The sequence below is a fragment of the Spea bombifrons genome, chromosome 4, assembly GCF_027358695.1.
Source record: "Spea bombifrons isolate aSpeBom1 chromosome 4, aSpeBom1.2.pri, whole genome shotgun sequence".
In the NCBI taxonomy this organism is placed as follows: Eukaryota; Metazoa; Chordata; class Amphibia; order Anura; family Pelobatidae; genus Spea; species Spea bombifrons.
In genome coordinates, this window is record NC_071090.1 from 27,384,198 (window position 1) to 27,401,847 (window position 17,650).

Genomic DNA, 17,650 nt, shown 5'->3' on the forward strand with positions numbered 1-17,650 from the left:
TACCAAAACTAACCTTAAAAAGGTATTTTATCCCTGTTTTCCTGACCATCCTAAATTATGTGTCGTTCGATGTTTACAAACATATGAACTTCGCTTTCATACTCTTAGAAGTTCGTCTTCCCAACAGTTACCAATCTCCTATTGTAAACCCTACGCACCAGTTACTTTTGCCACCCTAGCAAGGTGGGTCAGACTTATTATGTCCATGGCTGGTATTGACATCTCTAAATTCGGAGCACACTCCACTAGAGGTGCTATGTCTACCAAAACCTTACAAGCAGGAGGCTCCTTAAATGACATCCTTAAAGCAGCCGATTGGTCATCGGCTTCTACATTTAAATCGTTTTATTACCGACCTCAACCTCATGTCTCTAGTGTTGTTTTATAGTTATACTTATGCTTTAAACCAGCATAATAGGAGCCTCCTGTCTGCCATAAAATTCCAGATTTTCCTAGTCTGGACGCTAGAAAATATAGATTTTATTAAAGACAGGAGGCGACTATTATCCCACCCTTAAACCCTCCCTGTTTGTTTTTTCTCCTCAGCTTGAGACGGACAAATACTACTTCATCGTTACAAGTTCCCCAGTTTTCTCTTCAGGAATTGTTTCTTCTCGTTGTTTATTCTACTAAGACATGTCCTCTCGCATCAAGAAAGAGGAGGAGCTATAAGGTTCAACTGCCACTATACCTGTCTACCAGACCTGATAATGGACTACCTATACATATAGCATGTTTGGTTACACCTACCTGTTCATTTTTTTCTCTAACTATCTTGTATATTACCTTTGCTGCTGTTGAAAGTAAAGAAAGATATAAGCATAATAGTCGCCGCCTGAAAAATAGAGGTCTGACTATGAGACTAAGATCCAGATCCCCCGCAGCGCTGCAGGGGACCGGGGTCCTCCTGTCTGGTAACCTTAGCTGCTGTCAGCACTTCCACCGGGGCTTCTATCACCAAGCATCGGCGTTAGCACGGGCAGCAGCGGAGGTTGTCTACGCGCACCATGGGGAATTCTCTTCTCTGGTAGCTGACAAACGTCTGCTCTATGGACGCAGACAACCCCGCTACTGCTGGCACTTCTATGACGGAGTATCAGTGCCACATGACATTCCAGTGCTCAGTCATAGACGCCCCAGCGGAACTAATGCGGGCCTTCACTAGACACCAGGGAGTCAGACGCATAAGGCTTTTCTGGAGACAGAGTGCCACAGAAATGCTTTTTAACCCCCTATATGCCACTCTGCCTCCACAAATGCCTTATACCCCCCTATATGCCACTGTCCCATGATATGCCCTTTAACCCCCTATATGCTAGAGTGGCGTATTGGGGTATAAGGCATATCATGGGGCAGAGTGGTATATAGGAGGGTATAAGGCATATCAGGGAGGCACAGTTGTATATAGGGGGTATAAGGCATTTCTGGGGGCAGATGTGCATAGCTGGGGGGCAGGTTGGCAAATAAAATGAAATAAAACCAAAAAAATATATTTTTCTCAATCATAGCTTTTATTAAATATAAAAAAATAGTTTACATGAATGACTTACTAGCAAAAAATTTTTCCTATAGGGTCATCTTATATTCAGGTTTTATTTTTTCCTAAAATAATATTCAGATTTTGTGGGATAGTCTTATAATCGAGCACATACGCAATTTAATTTTTACTTACCCAGAGATAAAACGCCCTCCTGAATTTGTAGTCGCTTCAGAGGACAAAACTTTCTAGGCCCAGAAATCAGCGTAAAAGTAAAGGTTTTCTGTTATTTACTCTATTTCACTCTGCATATTTTATTAAAAAGGATTAGCACTTAATTGTGGCTTCAGGCGTCCCGTGTATGATTACTTTATTTTTGTGTAACGATGTACTCCCAATCCCATCACATAAGATTGTATATCATATTATCTGCCTAGCACTGATGTCATGTTTCTCCAGTACACATAAATGCTGAGGAGAAATTCTGTCTGTTATTTATTTCCATAAAAAGGCCACCAAACTCTTCAGCAGCAGGGCCCATGATGCTCTTAATCCGGCCATGCCCAAAAGATTTTACGAAGTGCTTTTTTATCTAATGGACAAAATGTGAGAAATAACATGTATATTATACAATCACTTCATAAACACATACCAAATACACTGCATATATGCATTTGGCAATTTAAAAAAAAAATGTCCCCGGATTTCATTTTACAAATCTGGTCACCTTAGGTAACAGCAAGCAAACGTTAAATTATGTTACTACTCAACATTACAAAAGCACGTCTGTGCAAACTTATTAAAATGAATTTCAAAAATGAAAGCACCTTTAATCCGATTATTAGAAATACATCGATGTCTCATTATCCTCTGAGACCGTACAGGTTACCTTGCACTCCACTTAAAGCATCATCCGCTGCGCCACGATTTAGACATTCACGCAGTGTGCGCGCGGGAATCTGAAGGAGGCGTGGTCACGCGATGACGTCGCATGTCCTGCCGGACTCGTGTTCTTCAGCCCGTAGAGTCGGAGAAGTCCCGAAAAAGAGGTACCGTACAGGTTGGGTATCCTCTCCAGAGCTTGTAAGGTTTCCGTTGTGCGCCGGGCGCTTCCGTGCAGCGAACCGCCGCTATTGTATGCCCAGCGGCTGTGCCGCGGTCTTATTGTTCTGCTCTGTGTGTTAGTCGGGCCGCTCCAGCTGATCCTGGAAGTATTCTGCTAAGTAAATAAACGTCAGCCTTGCTGAAGGCTTCCCAATGTCTGCATAAACCCAGCGCCTGTGATATGTTCCAAAATGTCTGTTTTGTAAATAGTTAAAACAACCTATATTTTATTTATTATTCTCAGTCATTGGAGGGTTGCAAGTTATATTCAAAACGAATATTATTTAATCATATTATATTATTAATAAACTATAGATAATGATCCCCTTTTAGTTAGAATAGCTGTATATAGCTACCTTGTATTTTCTGTTTCTCGCTATTTTATTTACGGTATATATATATATATATATATATATATATATATATATATATAATCTCCCAAAAGTACATTTATTGCACATAAAATAAATTTAATGTAAAATATCCTCTAAATCAGATGCTCTGTGTTAACAGATGTGTCTAGTTTGCTGACAAACGTGTTATTCTTATACAGGTCCATTCATTGAACGGTGATTTTGGTATGATTGTGAGAGAAACGGAACTCAGCAAAAATGTCTAAAATTGAAAAGATGAGCATCCTTGGTGTGCGTAGCTTTGGGGTAGAAGATAAGGATAAGCAAGTTATTACTTTCTTCACGCCACTAACCATTTTAGTGGGACCAAACGGGGCTGGAAAAACAGTAAGTCTGAAAGCTAAATTGCGATGTCCTAGATGACGTTGTTATATTTTATTTTATAGCACCAGCAATTTAGGCAGCTGTTATCACAGTACGTACATTTGAAGGGTATGTTATAATAATGTAATATTATATGAAGAACATATTTTTTTTTATATATATATATATATATATGCCCCCGCAAAACCACTGGACTTATTACATTGTCTGCTACTGTCCCTGACCGCAGCTTGCAGGACTGTCTGAAGACCCAGGCAAACCTGCAGTAGCCAATAAAATACTAACGTGCAAGCGATTGTTCGAGGAGCCAGTCGCATGCACATCGTCAACTGCCATGGCTGTCAATATTGCCTTTGGCAGTGACTTCTGCCTCACTGTGATTTTGAGGATAAGAAGCTGGAGTAAGTGTGGGGGGAAAAAAACATCTTTATAAAATAAATTTGGCTTTTAGGCTGCTTGATCAGGCTTTTATAGAGGGATCAACACTAAATTTATTCATTCAATTTTCATACCGCTACATCCAAAAACCATGACATACCATGCTATATGAGGAGTTTTCAATATTAAGACTGTCCCCTAAATATTTTTAATTTTTGTTGACATTTTTTTTAACTGATTGGTTATCAATATACGTAAGGTTCTAAAAAAAAAAAAAAATTTTTAAAAATTGTGTGATTAAACTAAAAGAAAATGGACAACTAGTTTTGAAAATAAGCAATATTTCTAAAAACCACTGTGCCATTACATTTAAATTACATGCATCAGATAATCATGTGAACACTTTGGTTTTGGGTGACAAACCAAAATTGTAGTGATCTTAAATTATTGCAGGAAAACGTTAATACCCTTTGTTTTAGGAAAACCAAATCTTTGTTTTCTATTGTTGCAGAGTTTTTTGTTTTAACCCTAAATCACGTTTTACAAGTGGGAAGAAAATCCCTTTGAAAATTTCTAGTGCATGAGATGTTTGCAGTGTGACTTTCAGATGAGTGAGAATGTGAAGCAAGAATGGTATTGTGGAGAGGAAATAGGTTGTTTGCTTTCATTTTCTTTTACAAAATGTAAATAAAAAGTAAGCAAATGGAAATTATCGACTAGGTTTTATCAGTCCAGAGAGCTCCACTGCACTGGAAAGCAGATTTGCTATTCTGTTAAATAACCAACACCAATATTTACCATTTATTAAAACAAGACACTCTTTCTGTTTCTCAAAATAAGGACCTAAGTTTATAAATTACTTTTTATACAATTATCCTTGTGCGTTAATTACAAAATTACAACACATTAACAATGCAACAAAGCCACAAGTAAGTACAAAATAAAAACATTAATCAATAAATCAATTGCTTAAAAGACATCTCTCATTTGCTCCATTGTCACTCCATGCTTAACCCCTTAACAACAAAGGCATTTTTATACTTGACATATTTTTTAAATATCTTCTATATCCTTGTCAGACCGCACTTTCCCTCTTTTTCAGTGTGCCCACACAAATAGCATATAGGGTTTTTTTTCTTCAGGGCAAGTAGGGCTTTAATTTATATAAACATTATCTATATAATCCATCGTTTTGTATGAAATAAGTGGAAAACACATTATTGTACCTGTCTGAAATTGTACAGAGCTAGTGCAAATAAGAAATATCCAAATATAATTATATACCTGAGTTTTAATACAACTTCCATGCCTAGGATTTTCATTTGTTTCGGCAAAAATTTAAATATTTTGGTAGTCTGAGGCTCCATCTAAAATATCGCTCATAGGTCTCAAAACCGTGTTAAAATATTTTCCTACCAATCTCATCTAAAGTTGGTGGTAAAAAAAAAAAAAAAAAAAAAATGTTTTTCAAACACACTACAATGTTGTTTTGGATTTCTTACGCAGAATACGTGAAGTGGCTGGAAAATAAACTAACCTGTGTTCAGCAATACTTTTTCAAAATTTTTTATTTTATGTTTGTTTTTACATTAATCTCTAAAAAAAAAAAAAAAAAAAAAAAAAAAAGAGATCCTATATAATTTCCATGGATCCCTTTTTAAACCCGGGGAAACCCTTGTGATGTCATGATGAGATCACTAGAAGGTTTTCCCTCTGCCACCAAAACACACACAATTTACTTCACTAATAATTAGTTTTGACTCCTATTTTAAATGCTTTCCTGTAATTATAGAATGTCTGTTTAGTTCACTCTATTACAGGTGGGTTTAAATGCTGTTGTGGTATTTCTTCCATTATTTCTTCAATGGCTGCCCACTTTTATTTTGCACTGAATGTAGTTAGAAATAAAATATATGTAAACCAGCCAATCTGCCCAAGATTTTCTTCTTTCTTTTCTTTTCTTTTCTTTTTTTTTTTTCTTTACACCCTTTCCGCCTCCTTCCTACACATACACAACACCAGCACCCCTCTCCTTTTTAGAAAGGAGGAAATAGAGCTGCCTTTTACCCCTTAACTGCCCTTAATACCATCCGGCAGCCCATTTTATTCCACACACATAACACTGCGCGGCAGCCCATTTTATTCCATACACACAACGCTATGCAGCAGCCCCTCCAGCACAAAACAACATTCATCAGGTTTATAATGCACTTTGCTTTAGGCCCTGCCCAGCGTGACTGACAATTTCTGCAGTGACAATGTTTTATATATGTACAGCACTGTTGAATAGAATGGTACTATATAAATAAAAATTATTATATAGAGAATCCATTTTGTGCTAAATGCTCAGTGTTAACTGCTGTTTTGAATATCTTGCAGACTATTATTGAGTGCCTAAAGTATATCACTACGGCAGATTTTCCACCAGGATCAAAAGGAAATACATTTGTACATGATCCCAAGGTACTTTTTGGTTATATTCCTTTTCTTAATACTAGTGTGTGCACCCATATTTGAACGTTTAATTTCCACATGAGCCGGATGCGGAAATTACACTTTGTCAAAACATACATTTCTTACCATTGTAATGGGAGTAGCCATCTTAAATGTACTGTTCCACATAACTTTGTGAAATATGCCATATATACATGTAAATGTTTGTAATATATAGTTACAGTTTCCAATAATGTTTCACATTTTGAGTTTTTTTGTCTACAGGTTAACTTTAGAGTGCTGCCAAGTTATAAAACCAGAGAGAATTCATTAGTTTTAAAGATGAATTGCCATTGAAGCAGTGAAGGGTTCTTTCTGTGCAGTTTTTATGTGTGTAAAACGTTTTAAAAATAAAATAACAGTTCTGCAGATGTTTACTTGTTTATGAATATTATGTTTATAATGTATTTTTAACAACTTGTTGACAAATGTGCATTATTTGTTCCTATCAAGTTACTTCTCATCTAAACATTTTGTATTAAAGACCACAGTACATCTGACAAATTCTTTTGCGGCAGGTTGCTCACGAAACGGATGTTAGAGCCCAGATTCGACTGCAGCTCAGAGACGTTAATGGAGAACTTGTGGCAGTTCAGCGTTCCATGGTGTGCACTCAAAAAGGAAAAAAAACGGAATTTAAAACGTTGGAGGGTGTTATTACCAGAATAAAGTAAGTGTTTTTGTAAAATCAACGTTACTGTGGAGGCTTCGTGGTTATGTTTAAGTTTACCCACAACTAAATATTCCGATACATATTCAAATCTCAATGCTGTGTATGTCGCTATGCACAAAATTACATAAAATGGCAATTTAAAGGGACTGTCTACTGCCCCAGACAGCCATGTATGAATGCATATTAATGTATATTGTAAGTATTTAATATGTACTAGGTCCTTAAATGTGAAAAAAAATAATACAACCCCAAAACACGGACACTGTAGACTAACACACTCACGGTGATTCCTGCCATTCAAATCAGTGAGTGCACCAACAGTGTATCATGTGTACTGTTTATCAGGAGATGCTTTTGGCCAAAACCTATTGATGATGCTGCTGTAGCTGCAAGAATGTATGAGTATAAAAATGATATTAAAGTTATACGACAGCTCTGTCATCCCAGGACTGGCCCAGTCTTTATGCATTTTGATTTGATTTTTTTAAATGTTAAATTTTAAAGTGCAAATAAGGACTGTAGTTTACCTTGTTGTATTAAGAACATAAAAAACATAAGTATCAGTCCCAAAATGAGTCACTTGCATGGGACAGGGTTTTGCTATTTTCCACGATGTCCGTATTATGATACTCTACAATTTTTAGTAGTTTAACATTCGTTGCATAATATAAGACGTAGGTAAGTTAAAAAAATGCACAGTAACACATTGAATCGCAAGTAGTTGGCAGTCGAGCATTCAAAACAATTCCAAGATATTGGTTTTTAAAGGATCATTACATTAAGTGATAGTTGTGTTTACCTCCATTTCTTCACAAAGGAATAGGTTCAACCATAACACACAGTAAATGGGGGGGGGGAGCTTTGGCTCCAAAACAGCTGTTCTCGATGAAACATTTTATAGTATTAATGCTAAGTAAATTTAGTCTGTTTTTACTGTGAATAACATTACTTTGAAAAGTATTTTTATGATTTTCTTCTGTCGGTACCTGTGATAGGCATGGGGAGAAGGTCAGCCTGAGTACCAAATGTGCAGAAGTGGACAAGGAAATGATCAGTGCGTTAGGAGTCTCCACCGCCGTTCTCAACAATGTGATTTTCTGCCACCAGGAGGAGTCAAACTGGCCTTTAAGCGAAGGGAGACAGCTGAAAACAAAATTTGATGAAATATTTTCAGCTACAAGGTGAACAGTGTTCTCCATCTGCTGATACATGACATTTCTTTTTACCTATGTTTACCTAATGTTTTCATATGCAAGACACCATATTCATGGACTTGAATATGCATTAATTAGTTTGAAGTGTAATTTTAAAGCTGAATATTATGCTCTGCACAGTTTTAGTAGCGTTCACTATTAATGCGTACGATACCACAAGATTCTAACTTAATGTCTGTACTAGTTTATTAACTTCATAATATCTTCAATATTAACCTACAAGGTACATTAAAGCTTTGGACACTTTAAGACAAGTGCGTCATAAACAAGCTCAACAAGTGAGGGAATATCAGACTGCACTAAAATATCTGAAACAAAACAAAGAGAAGTCGCTGGAAATTAAAGACAATCTCCGGAGTAAAGAAGCCCAGATGGCAGCGTCCAGGGAAAATGTGAAGTCCATTGAAAATCAGCTGGAGCCCCTCAAGGTATGGATGCATGTCTCTCTCCTTCACTCTTTGTGCTTTTAAAACTAAAAATGCCCAATGTTTAATGATTTCAAACAGACTAATCTGGATTTTGGAAAAACAAACTTGTGTTTTGAGTGAATGAACTAGAATTATCCAGTAACTTTGTCATACATTCCACTTGGACCCTGTATTTGACTGATTGACCATCTAGGTTAGCTGTCATGCTGCCATCCTTTCAGTATGATTATGTGGGTGTAGGTATATGGTACAATTATAGTAAAAATTACAGCGATTTTAGAGGTCAGTGCTACTTTTTATTTGGCAAAATATTAAAACTGGTTGCATATTTCCATGTAATAAGTATTTTTTCCTATACTTTCTAATTGTGCCCTTGGCATTTTTAGAAATACCTTTTATTTTTCATGTTACACACTCTGAGTAAGCTGAGTATGACGTTTTATGAGACCCATGAGACTTGCTGTTCATTTAAACATTGAGGGTCATCCTTATATTTCTCCCAAAGAGGAGCGTTTTCATCCCAGCACTGTAACTGGGCAAATTAAACTCTTATTGAATCACTCGTTGGCGTTAGTGGCCTTGTAAATACTTAATGTGAGGAAGCTATGACTTTCAAAGCTTTACATGTTTTGTTTTTTATTTTGTTGTTTTTTCGTTAAGAGTCGACTGAGTGACATTCAGAGGAATCTTTCAAAAGTAATGAAGCTTGACAATGAAATTAAAGCTCTTGAGAGCCGGAAGAAGACCATGGAAAAAGATAACCAAGATCTAGAAGAGAAAATAGAAAAGGTTTAACTCAACCTACAATGTTCTACAACATAGAAAATCATAACCTATACGACATATCTTTATATTGTAATGTTTGTGTGCAGTAGCCTGAATTGCTATGAGAAACAGATTAACTCTGTTTTTATTTATAACATTACATGCCAAAAGAGCATTTTTTTTTTTTTGAAGACATCTCTCACCAAATCATACTGCTCTTACTCCCACTATTACAAGTCTTATATGGGAAAGGTGTGCAGATGTATATTTTTACTTTAACTAGCTTCATCGATAGATTTGTCTGCTTTAGAACCGTTTGTATCACTAATCATGAAGTAAACTTTAATACAGGTCTTCCAAGGCACAGATGACGAACTGAATGAGATGTATCAAAATCACCAGAGAACTGTGAGAGAAAAAGAGAGGCGTTTGCAGGATCACCAACGCGAAATAGAAAAAGCAAACAAAGAGTTACAGAGACTGAACAGGGAGAAAGGCGAACTGCTGATTCAGCAAGGTGCGCAGTTAGTTACGTCAACTAAACATGTTTTAATCTCTACTAACAGCATGTCTGTGTTGTGTTGTGTGTATATATAGGATATCATTTCATAATGCATTCTATGAGAAATTGAAAGATATTTGTGCATGTCTGCCGTTATATTTATGTGTAGAAACTAGTTTTTGTTTATGATGTGCTTTAATTGGACGGTGAATAATTGGAATACAAAGGTTTGCATTCTTCCGTTGCTGTAGTTTTAGTTTTTATTATAAGCCTGTGTGTTATATAGGGGTTTGAAACAAGATATTCTATATGACATTAGTGATATTATCAATTATATTTGCTTTGCAGAATTAGCAATATTTTTGTAAGGCCTAATATAATTAAGATCAGGAGGTTGGTTTTTGTTTTGTTTTTGCTATGTGTACCAGCTGTTTTATACATTAATTTTGAAGTATATTGTGATATTCTCCCTGTTCACTTTCTTTGTATAGGACGTCTACAGGTGGAGGCAGATCAGCACCAGCAGCACATCAAGACACGAGACGCACTTATCAAGACTTTGGCAGCGCAGCTGGAGCTGGATGGTTTTGAGCGTACCCCATTTAATCAAAGACAGACTAGTAGCTTTCAGAAGCTGGTGAAAGAAAGACTAGAAAAAGATGAGGCCCACACAAACCAGATCATGGTAAATTTGAATTCTCTTTCCAGAAGACATCTGATGAGAATAAGAAGTTGGCTTTAATTTTGACAATTCTCTTGACTACACAATACTACTTAGCTAATTACCTTTCTGTGGTTTGTTTGTGTTCTGGTCTTTTTCCTTCCAAAGTTTTTCGACTTGTGTGTGACCACCTCAATGCCAGATCTTTTGCCTTGGCATTATTGTATATTGTGCATGTTTTGGTCTATTTTAATACCCCTAATCATTGCAGAGAGAATTCACAGAGAGAGAAGCAATGAAGCAAAAGCAAATCGATGAAATAAGAGACAAGAAGACTGGACTAGAACGCACTATTGAGTTAAAATCTGACACTCTAAACAAGAAACAAACAGATCTTAGGAGCATAAAATCAGAGCTTCAGAGCCTGGAGGGATCTTCTGATAGGCTGCAGGAGCTAGATGAGGAGCTTTTGAAGACGGTGAGATATTTTCTCATTCAGAAAGTGTTAGCACTGCATCAATACCAGGGGTGGGTGCCACATGTGCATGTCACCCAGGCATCAGATAATCAAGGCACTAAGCAGATCATATAATGCATGTTACGTGATCCAGGGTGGCAGAAGTGTGGAAGCTTCCATGGAGACTACAAGCTGTAGTGAAGGGAAGTGGAAAGAGGAGTGGGTGCTGGCAAGCTGCACTGATTAGAGTGTGAGTGTATGGTGTTTTTGTGAGTGTGTGATAGTTTGTCTCTATGTATTATATGACGATAGTTTGTGGCATTAGAGTGTGGATGTGCTAGTGTGTGTGTTTGCATGTGTTACTGTATATGGTTAGCATGCATGTGTGTATGTTAGTGTATGGTGTTTGTGGGTGGATGTTAGCATAAGTGTGTCGGCATACTTTGTTAAATTGTGCGTGTGTGTCATTGTATGGCGTTTCAGGTTGAGCCTAAAATTAGTGGTGCAAGGGTGAGGAAAGAGATAATTTGTAAGTATATGGTGTTTGAGCGAGTTTGCTTGTTAGTGTATGTATGTGTTGTAGTTACAAGGGGGTGGGGTAGAAATACTGCACCCAGGTCCATTAACAAAAGCCTCACCCCTGGTCAGTACTGTTTAATGTTATTATTATTGCTATTTTTATTCCAGTTATGTAATATTGGGGTCATTTGCAGTTATTTAATTGTATTTATTATTTAATTTAAATAAACTGCAGTTGATACGAACAAAACAAATGGAAGACAGGAAATTAACACAAAGGGTTACAATTGTACAATTTAAATACAAAAGCATAGATATGTTACATATTAATACAAAAGCATACTTAACTCTTGTATGGGAAAATTGTAATATTGGTGGAAGTCACCTGACCTATAGAATTCTGTTAAAAATGTGAATGGGCTATATCCATCTTGTTCTTTGGCAATGTAGACTAATACTGAATGCGTATGTGGACCACAGCATCAGTTTAGAAAGCGATGGGTTATATATAACCTAATGTTCCAAATATAATGCCTTTGGTGTCTGGCATAGGAACGTGAGCTGGAGAACACGGAGAAGTGCTGCAATATAGATGCCTTGAAAGGTGAAGTAACTGAACTCCAGAACCAGAAGTCTGACTTGGACAGAAGATTAAGGAAATTGGATCAAGAGATGGAACAGCTTAATACGCACACAATGACAAGAACTCAGATGGACATGTTGAAAAAGGATAAAGTAAGTAAATACTTTATTTTTTTTCTCCAACAGAATAAAATAGTTTGAGAGCATGACACAAAATAAAATATTAACAATTCCCTTTTCTGTTCTTACTGAGGATACTCATAAAGTGCATGTTTGAGATTCTTCTAATGTTACCTACCAGAAAAGCTTTGTTTATAATAGCACACACTTTATTCCAGTTGTGCTTAAGGTATTATACGCTACATATCAATAGTAAAAGGGACAGTAAAACTGCAGTCATATAATAAACTTTTGCTAATTGTCTCTGTACTAGTTAGGAGAAAATGATTGAAGACTTTAAAAAGGACTCTTCACAAAAGGCTTCATATTCACTAACAAGTATGAGGACTAACAGTTGGTGGGAAAGATTTCTATGATAGATTGTTTGAGCTGTTAATATTTTTCTGTGGTTCATATTAAGTGAGGAGTAATTTTCAGATGATGAGGATTAAGACATCTTGGTGTAAATTGTTGCTTGGCTTCTTGATTTCTACCTCCTCGTTTGTATATTTTTATTTCTATGGAACCCATAAAATTAACAATGAACCGACAAAAGGGACTCATTACCGTGACAACAATGAGTAGTAAATATTATTTACATGTTGTCTTAACTTTCCAGTTGGTACAGGAAATAGAAGGTGTAGCTGAATGCCCAGAAGTATGAGTAATTGAGTGTCTGAAAAGGTGGGCTGAAAATCCCCACATGAATGAGTGAAAAAACACTTTATTGTAAAACATTTACATCTGGCAACAAATAAAATTTCCTTTATCTGTATGAGAACACTGACAACCAATCCCATCTTCTATCTGGGTTTTACTCCTGAAACCGATACAAATTGGAAAACATCACTGTAACACTGCTCAGATTTAACAAAGGCAGGGACTATGTTTTGGTGATTTGGTGCTATGAATATTGCCACACAACTTCCCTTTCAAGGGAATTAAATCAAACAAGGTTGCAATAATTGAAAGTGTGTGTGTGTGTAATATATATATATATATATATAATGTGTTTATACAGTATCTCACAAAAATGAGTACACCACTCACATTTTTGTAAATTTTAGATCTTTTCATGTGACAACACTGAAGAAATGACTCTGCTACAATGTAAAGTAGTGAGTGTACAGCCAGTATAACAGTGTACATTTGCTGTTCCCTTAAAAATAACTCGACACACAGCCATTAATGTCTAAACCTTGGCAATCTGAATGGACCTACCCAGATTACATCTCTTTGTGTATTTTGAAACGCACAAACGAACACACACAAAATCTTTCTTATTGCATCAGTAGAAAGTAGCAAATGTTTCCAGTAATTCGGAATGAGAAGCAAGTCAGAACACTGCAGCCAATGTGTGGTTTATTCATAGCTAGATGACAAACATATTGTATTACCTATTCAACTTGTTTTAAAATATGTTAACATACAGATAATTTATGAATTCCACCAGTGCAATAAGTTTTTCTTTTCTGTCCTTAGCTAAAATGACTTTGTCCTTTTCTTAGGCTGACAAAGATGAACAAATAAGAAAAATAAAATCCAGGCACAACGATGATTTGACTTCTTTGCTGGGACATTTCCCAAATAAAAAACAACTTGAAGACTGGATTTATGCGAAGATAAAAGATATTAATCAGACTCGAGACAAGATAGGCAAGTTAAAGTATGTATGTTCATATGGTAATTATAAATCAAACACCAAACTCATGTAATTCATCCAATCCTGTCTTTATGGACCTTGCTTTGTGCATCATTATATAGACAAAAGTAATGGGACACACCTCTTAATTATTGAAATCAGGGTTTGCTAGGCGTAGTAAAAGTAAACCTTAATGTTTCAGGATACCAAAGCATGTCGCACAATTCTATGCTTCCAAATTTGTGGGTGGATGAGTTTAACTGTCCCGCACAGAGCCCTGACCTCAACCTCATCAAACACTTTTAGGATGAACTGGAATGGAGATTGTGAGCCAGTCTTGGTAACAAACTCTTAAATGCCATACAGTAAAGGACACACACTAACATCATATGCTCATAAACAGTAACATCTTATAGTCACACACACTAACACCGTACACTAATATACACAAACTCTAACACTATATGCTGGCATACAGTAACACACCACCATACATTCATACACACTAACACCACATTATCCAACAACACACACCAACACACACTGTCTTTGGTATAATACATACACACATAAACACTAACACTATACACACACATCTGACTCTGGGACTACACATGCACACTGATTCTTCAGTACACACACATACACTACTTCCCTCCCTTCCCCCTCTTAATTTGTTAGGCCTGTCTGCACTGCATGCTTGCTGCTGCCTCTCTACCGCTGTAGAGTCATGTTGGCACCTTTGTGTCATGTGCCTGCCTCAGCACCCTCCTTTAGCCAAACAGGGGGCCCAGCTAGGCCCAGTACACTAATACCGGGTGTACCTCCCGGGCACCAAGAAGGGATTTCTAGTTGCCATGTCGACCTGGCTACTGGGGTTTGTCCAGCCTTGGCCATGTAGTTTTTGTAGTAGCCTTACTGTGAACTCTCGCCACAATATCTGCATGTTTGTGGAGACTGGATTGTCTCCATTACACAATACTTCATTGGTCAGTGATCTATTAAGGAACATTTTCACCTCCCATTTCTGATACTAATACCTTGTTGTACAACCCAACAACCGTTTTGGGGTTTTCAGCTGCTTTGTACATGACCTGTCTACCTTTAACCCATTGCAAGCATCCTCATGCTGGTTTCCTCTGTTTGTGCTATATCCTGAATGTGTATGTTCCAGGTTTATTACTTTACAGTTAACATTAAACTGCATTATTTATTCATGCTTTATCCATGTATTATCCGGGGGCTATGCCCATTTTATGTATCAAACGTTATTCCTGAAGAGTAATAAATCCTTCCCCCTCGAGAAAATGACTGGTGCAAAACAGAAACTCAGCTTATTTTCCCTTTGTTTTCACACTTAGCACTTCCTTAATTACGGTGACTTGAAGCTGAATTTAGAAATTTGAAGATTGCATATTGCTGTGAGCTAATGATTACTTTGCATATCATTGTGGCTTTTGAGAAACGTTCTGCTTGGGTGTTTTGAAGTTTCGGTTTAAATATCTATTACCTCACGGAATGCAAACACCCACACCGCATAATCATCCGTGTGTTGTTGGATCACACAAGATAAAACACATTTAACACCTAACATGTACTAAAACGAATAAAATAAATGGAACCATTGGTTAACCCTTACATGTATCTTTTGCTGGCACTCTCAAGGTTACATAATACAAAGTTTTGGAATTTCTGTGCAAGATCCACATTGTTGCCTTTATATCTCGGTGAATGTATTCCATTCTGTTATTGGCAGGATTATCATTTACTAAAGTGGTTTATCAAACATAGTTACATAGTTCATAAGGTGGAAAAAAGAACTAAGTCCATCAAGTTCAACCCTCCTACCTGACCTTCCTATTCTTGATCCAAAAGAAGGCTAAAAAACCTTAATTAAGCTAATTTGAATTCTGCCATCAGGAAAATAAATTCCTTCTTGACTCCAAGAGGCAATCGGATTTCTCCTTGGATCAAGACGCTGTAAAATATTAATCTTACTCTATTTATAGCCCTAACAATATCTTCCACCAATTCAGTTTTTATTTTGCTTTTGTTGGCAGCAAGGAATTAGTCTCGGCAGAACAAAACAAAAACCATATGAGCAGTGAGCTTCGGAAAAAGGAAGAACAGGCGTCTGCGTATGAAGAAAAGGTTTTTGATGTATGCGGTAGCCAGGACTTTGACAGTGATCTCACACGCCTCCAGGAAGATATTGAAAAGACCTCTAAACAGCGAGGTGAGGGTGGAGTGAATAACGTGCGTTGGGAAAGTTCACCCAACACTTTTATCTTTGGGGAAACTCATACTTCACCTCATAGTAACCGTATAAGACCACAGTTGACCAAGACTTTTCCCCAGGTTGAGTCTGAAAGCTCTCCTTTGAGTTTGTAGGATGTTTAAGCATTATTTAAGATTTGCATTATTTTAACTTTCAAAATAAGTTTTCTTGGTGCTCATCAGCAACACCAATACTGTAGATTGCAAAAGGTTGCAACTGCATGCATTTAAAATCTGCTCCACAAACCATTATAGTTTAGTTATATACGAAATTATGTTTAAAGGAGCAGTTACATCATTTTTTCATATATATTTTTTCGTTGATTTACATTGATAACCCACCTTCCTCCTTCTGCTGCTTGGTCTCAACCTTTTCATGCCGTAGGCACGCTCTCCAGTTGAGGAGTCTTGTATGTGTTTGTGCCATAACATGCACCTCCTCAAAACCAAAAGTCAGCATCCTTAGAGCAAACAAAAATGCCATTTCTAAGTGAAAATACTGCTAGCTTCTTCACTGAAGACCAGAGAATTTTTCAGGCTATCATTCCCACTTTAATATAAAAAAAAGTCAATTTGATGTCAATTGATATGTCTATATTTATGACTGAAGCGTTTAGTTTTACTTGCTAATTTTGCACCTATGTATATTTATTGTGCTCTTTGGTGCAGCTTTATTATACACAGGCATTGATCGCACACATAGGTTGGTTACACACACCCACACGCATTTATATTTGGTCTAGGGAAACACTTTGGATACCTAAACCATTGCTCATTGATCTTTTAGAGACAACAGCAAGCCGACCAAAATGGCTTCTCAAAATTCAATGCACTCCAGAGATAGGCGTTCTCTTTTTGTGATCAAGCAATATGTTGTGGGTGTAATAAAGAAAATGTATCTTTTCTCAACAGCAATGCTTGCAGGAGCTACGGCTGTTTACACGCAGTTCATCACCCAATTGACTGAGGATAACCAGCCATGTTGCCCAGTTTGCCAGAGGATCTTCCCGTCCGAAGCAGAACTGCAGGATGTGATTAATGATATGCAGTCCAAGCTCCGTCTTGTTCCAGACAAACTAAAGTCCACTGAAACTGAATTAAAGAAAAGAGAGAGGAGGAGAGATGAAATGATGGAGTTGAAACCAAGGAGGCAAGCTTTAGCAGTATCTCGTTTTACATTACAACTTTACATAATCTGCAAGAATGCAGAGGTTCCGTTCACACATTCTTGTCTTCGAGACAAAGGCTGATTTTACTTTTTGTACCCTTTGTGACAATGTCCTTTTTAACATTTCTGCGCTGCTTGTGTTTAGCTGTAATTTTCTTCTTTCCCGTTTACTGAACCCACACACATTAGATATTGTTTTTTTCAGGACAAGAAGGGCTTTCTTTAGATGACATTGTTTTGATTGTATCATATTATTTACTATTAAAAAAATTATAAAATATGGTGAAAAATTTAGAAAAAAATGACTGTTTCTAACTTTTAGTTGAAAAATCTTTTACTCATCTATAAAAGGTAATGAAAAAACCTGCTAAATATATTCTACTATTTGTCCTGAGTTTAGAAATACCCAATGTT

General features: G+C 36.7%; 1 protein-coding gene across 1 annotated transcript in view; it reads left to right on the top strand.

Moving 5' to 3' along the window:
* Positions 1–2,427: 2,427 nt before the first annotated feature.
* The window catches only part of RAD50 (RAD50 double strand break repair protein), a 28,147-nt gene continuing 12,924 nt past the window's right edge, over positions 2,428–17,650 (top strand). Inside the window, exons 1-14 of the mRNA XM_053463320.1 lie at positions 2,428–2,537; positions 3,135–3,321; positions 6,076–6,159; positions 6,708–6,859; positions 7,858–8,036; positions 8,293–8,504; positions 9,165–9,293; positions 9,621–9,786; positions 10,263–10,456; positions 10,704–10,910; positions 11,961–12,143; positions 13,658–13,815; positions 15,852–16,027; positions 16,981–17,218. Of these exons, the coding sequence (XP_053319295.1) occupies positions 3,193–3,321; positions 6,076–6,159; positions 6,708–6,859; positions 7,858–8,036; positions 8,293–8,504; positions 9,165–9,293; positions 9,621–9,786; positions 10,263–10,456; positions 10,704–10,910; positions 11,961–12,143; positions 13,658–13,815; positions 15,852–16,027; positions 16,981–17,218 (2,207 nt within the window). The 5' untranslated portion in view covers positions 2,428–2,537; positions 3,135–3,192. The remainder of the gene's footprint in view (positions 2,538–3,134; positions 3,322–6,075; positions 6,160–6,707; positions 6,860–7,857; positions 8,037–8,292; positions 8,505–9,164; positions 9,294–9,620; positions 9,787–10,262; positions 10,457–10,703; positions 10,911–11,960; positions 12,144–13,657; positions 13,816–15,851; positions 16,028–16,980; positions 17,219–17,650) is intronic.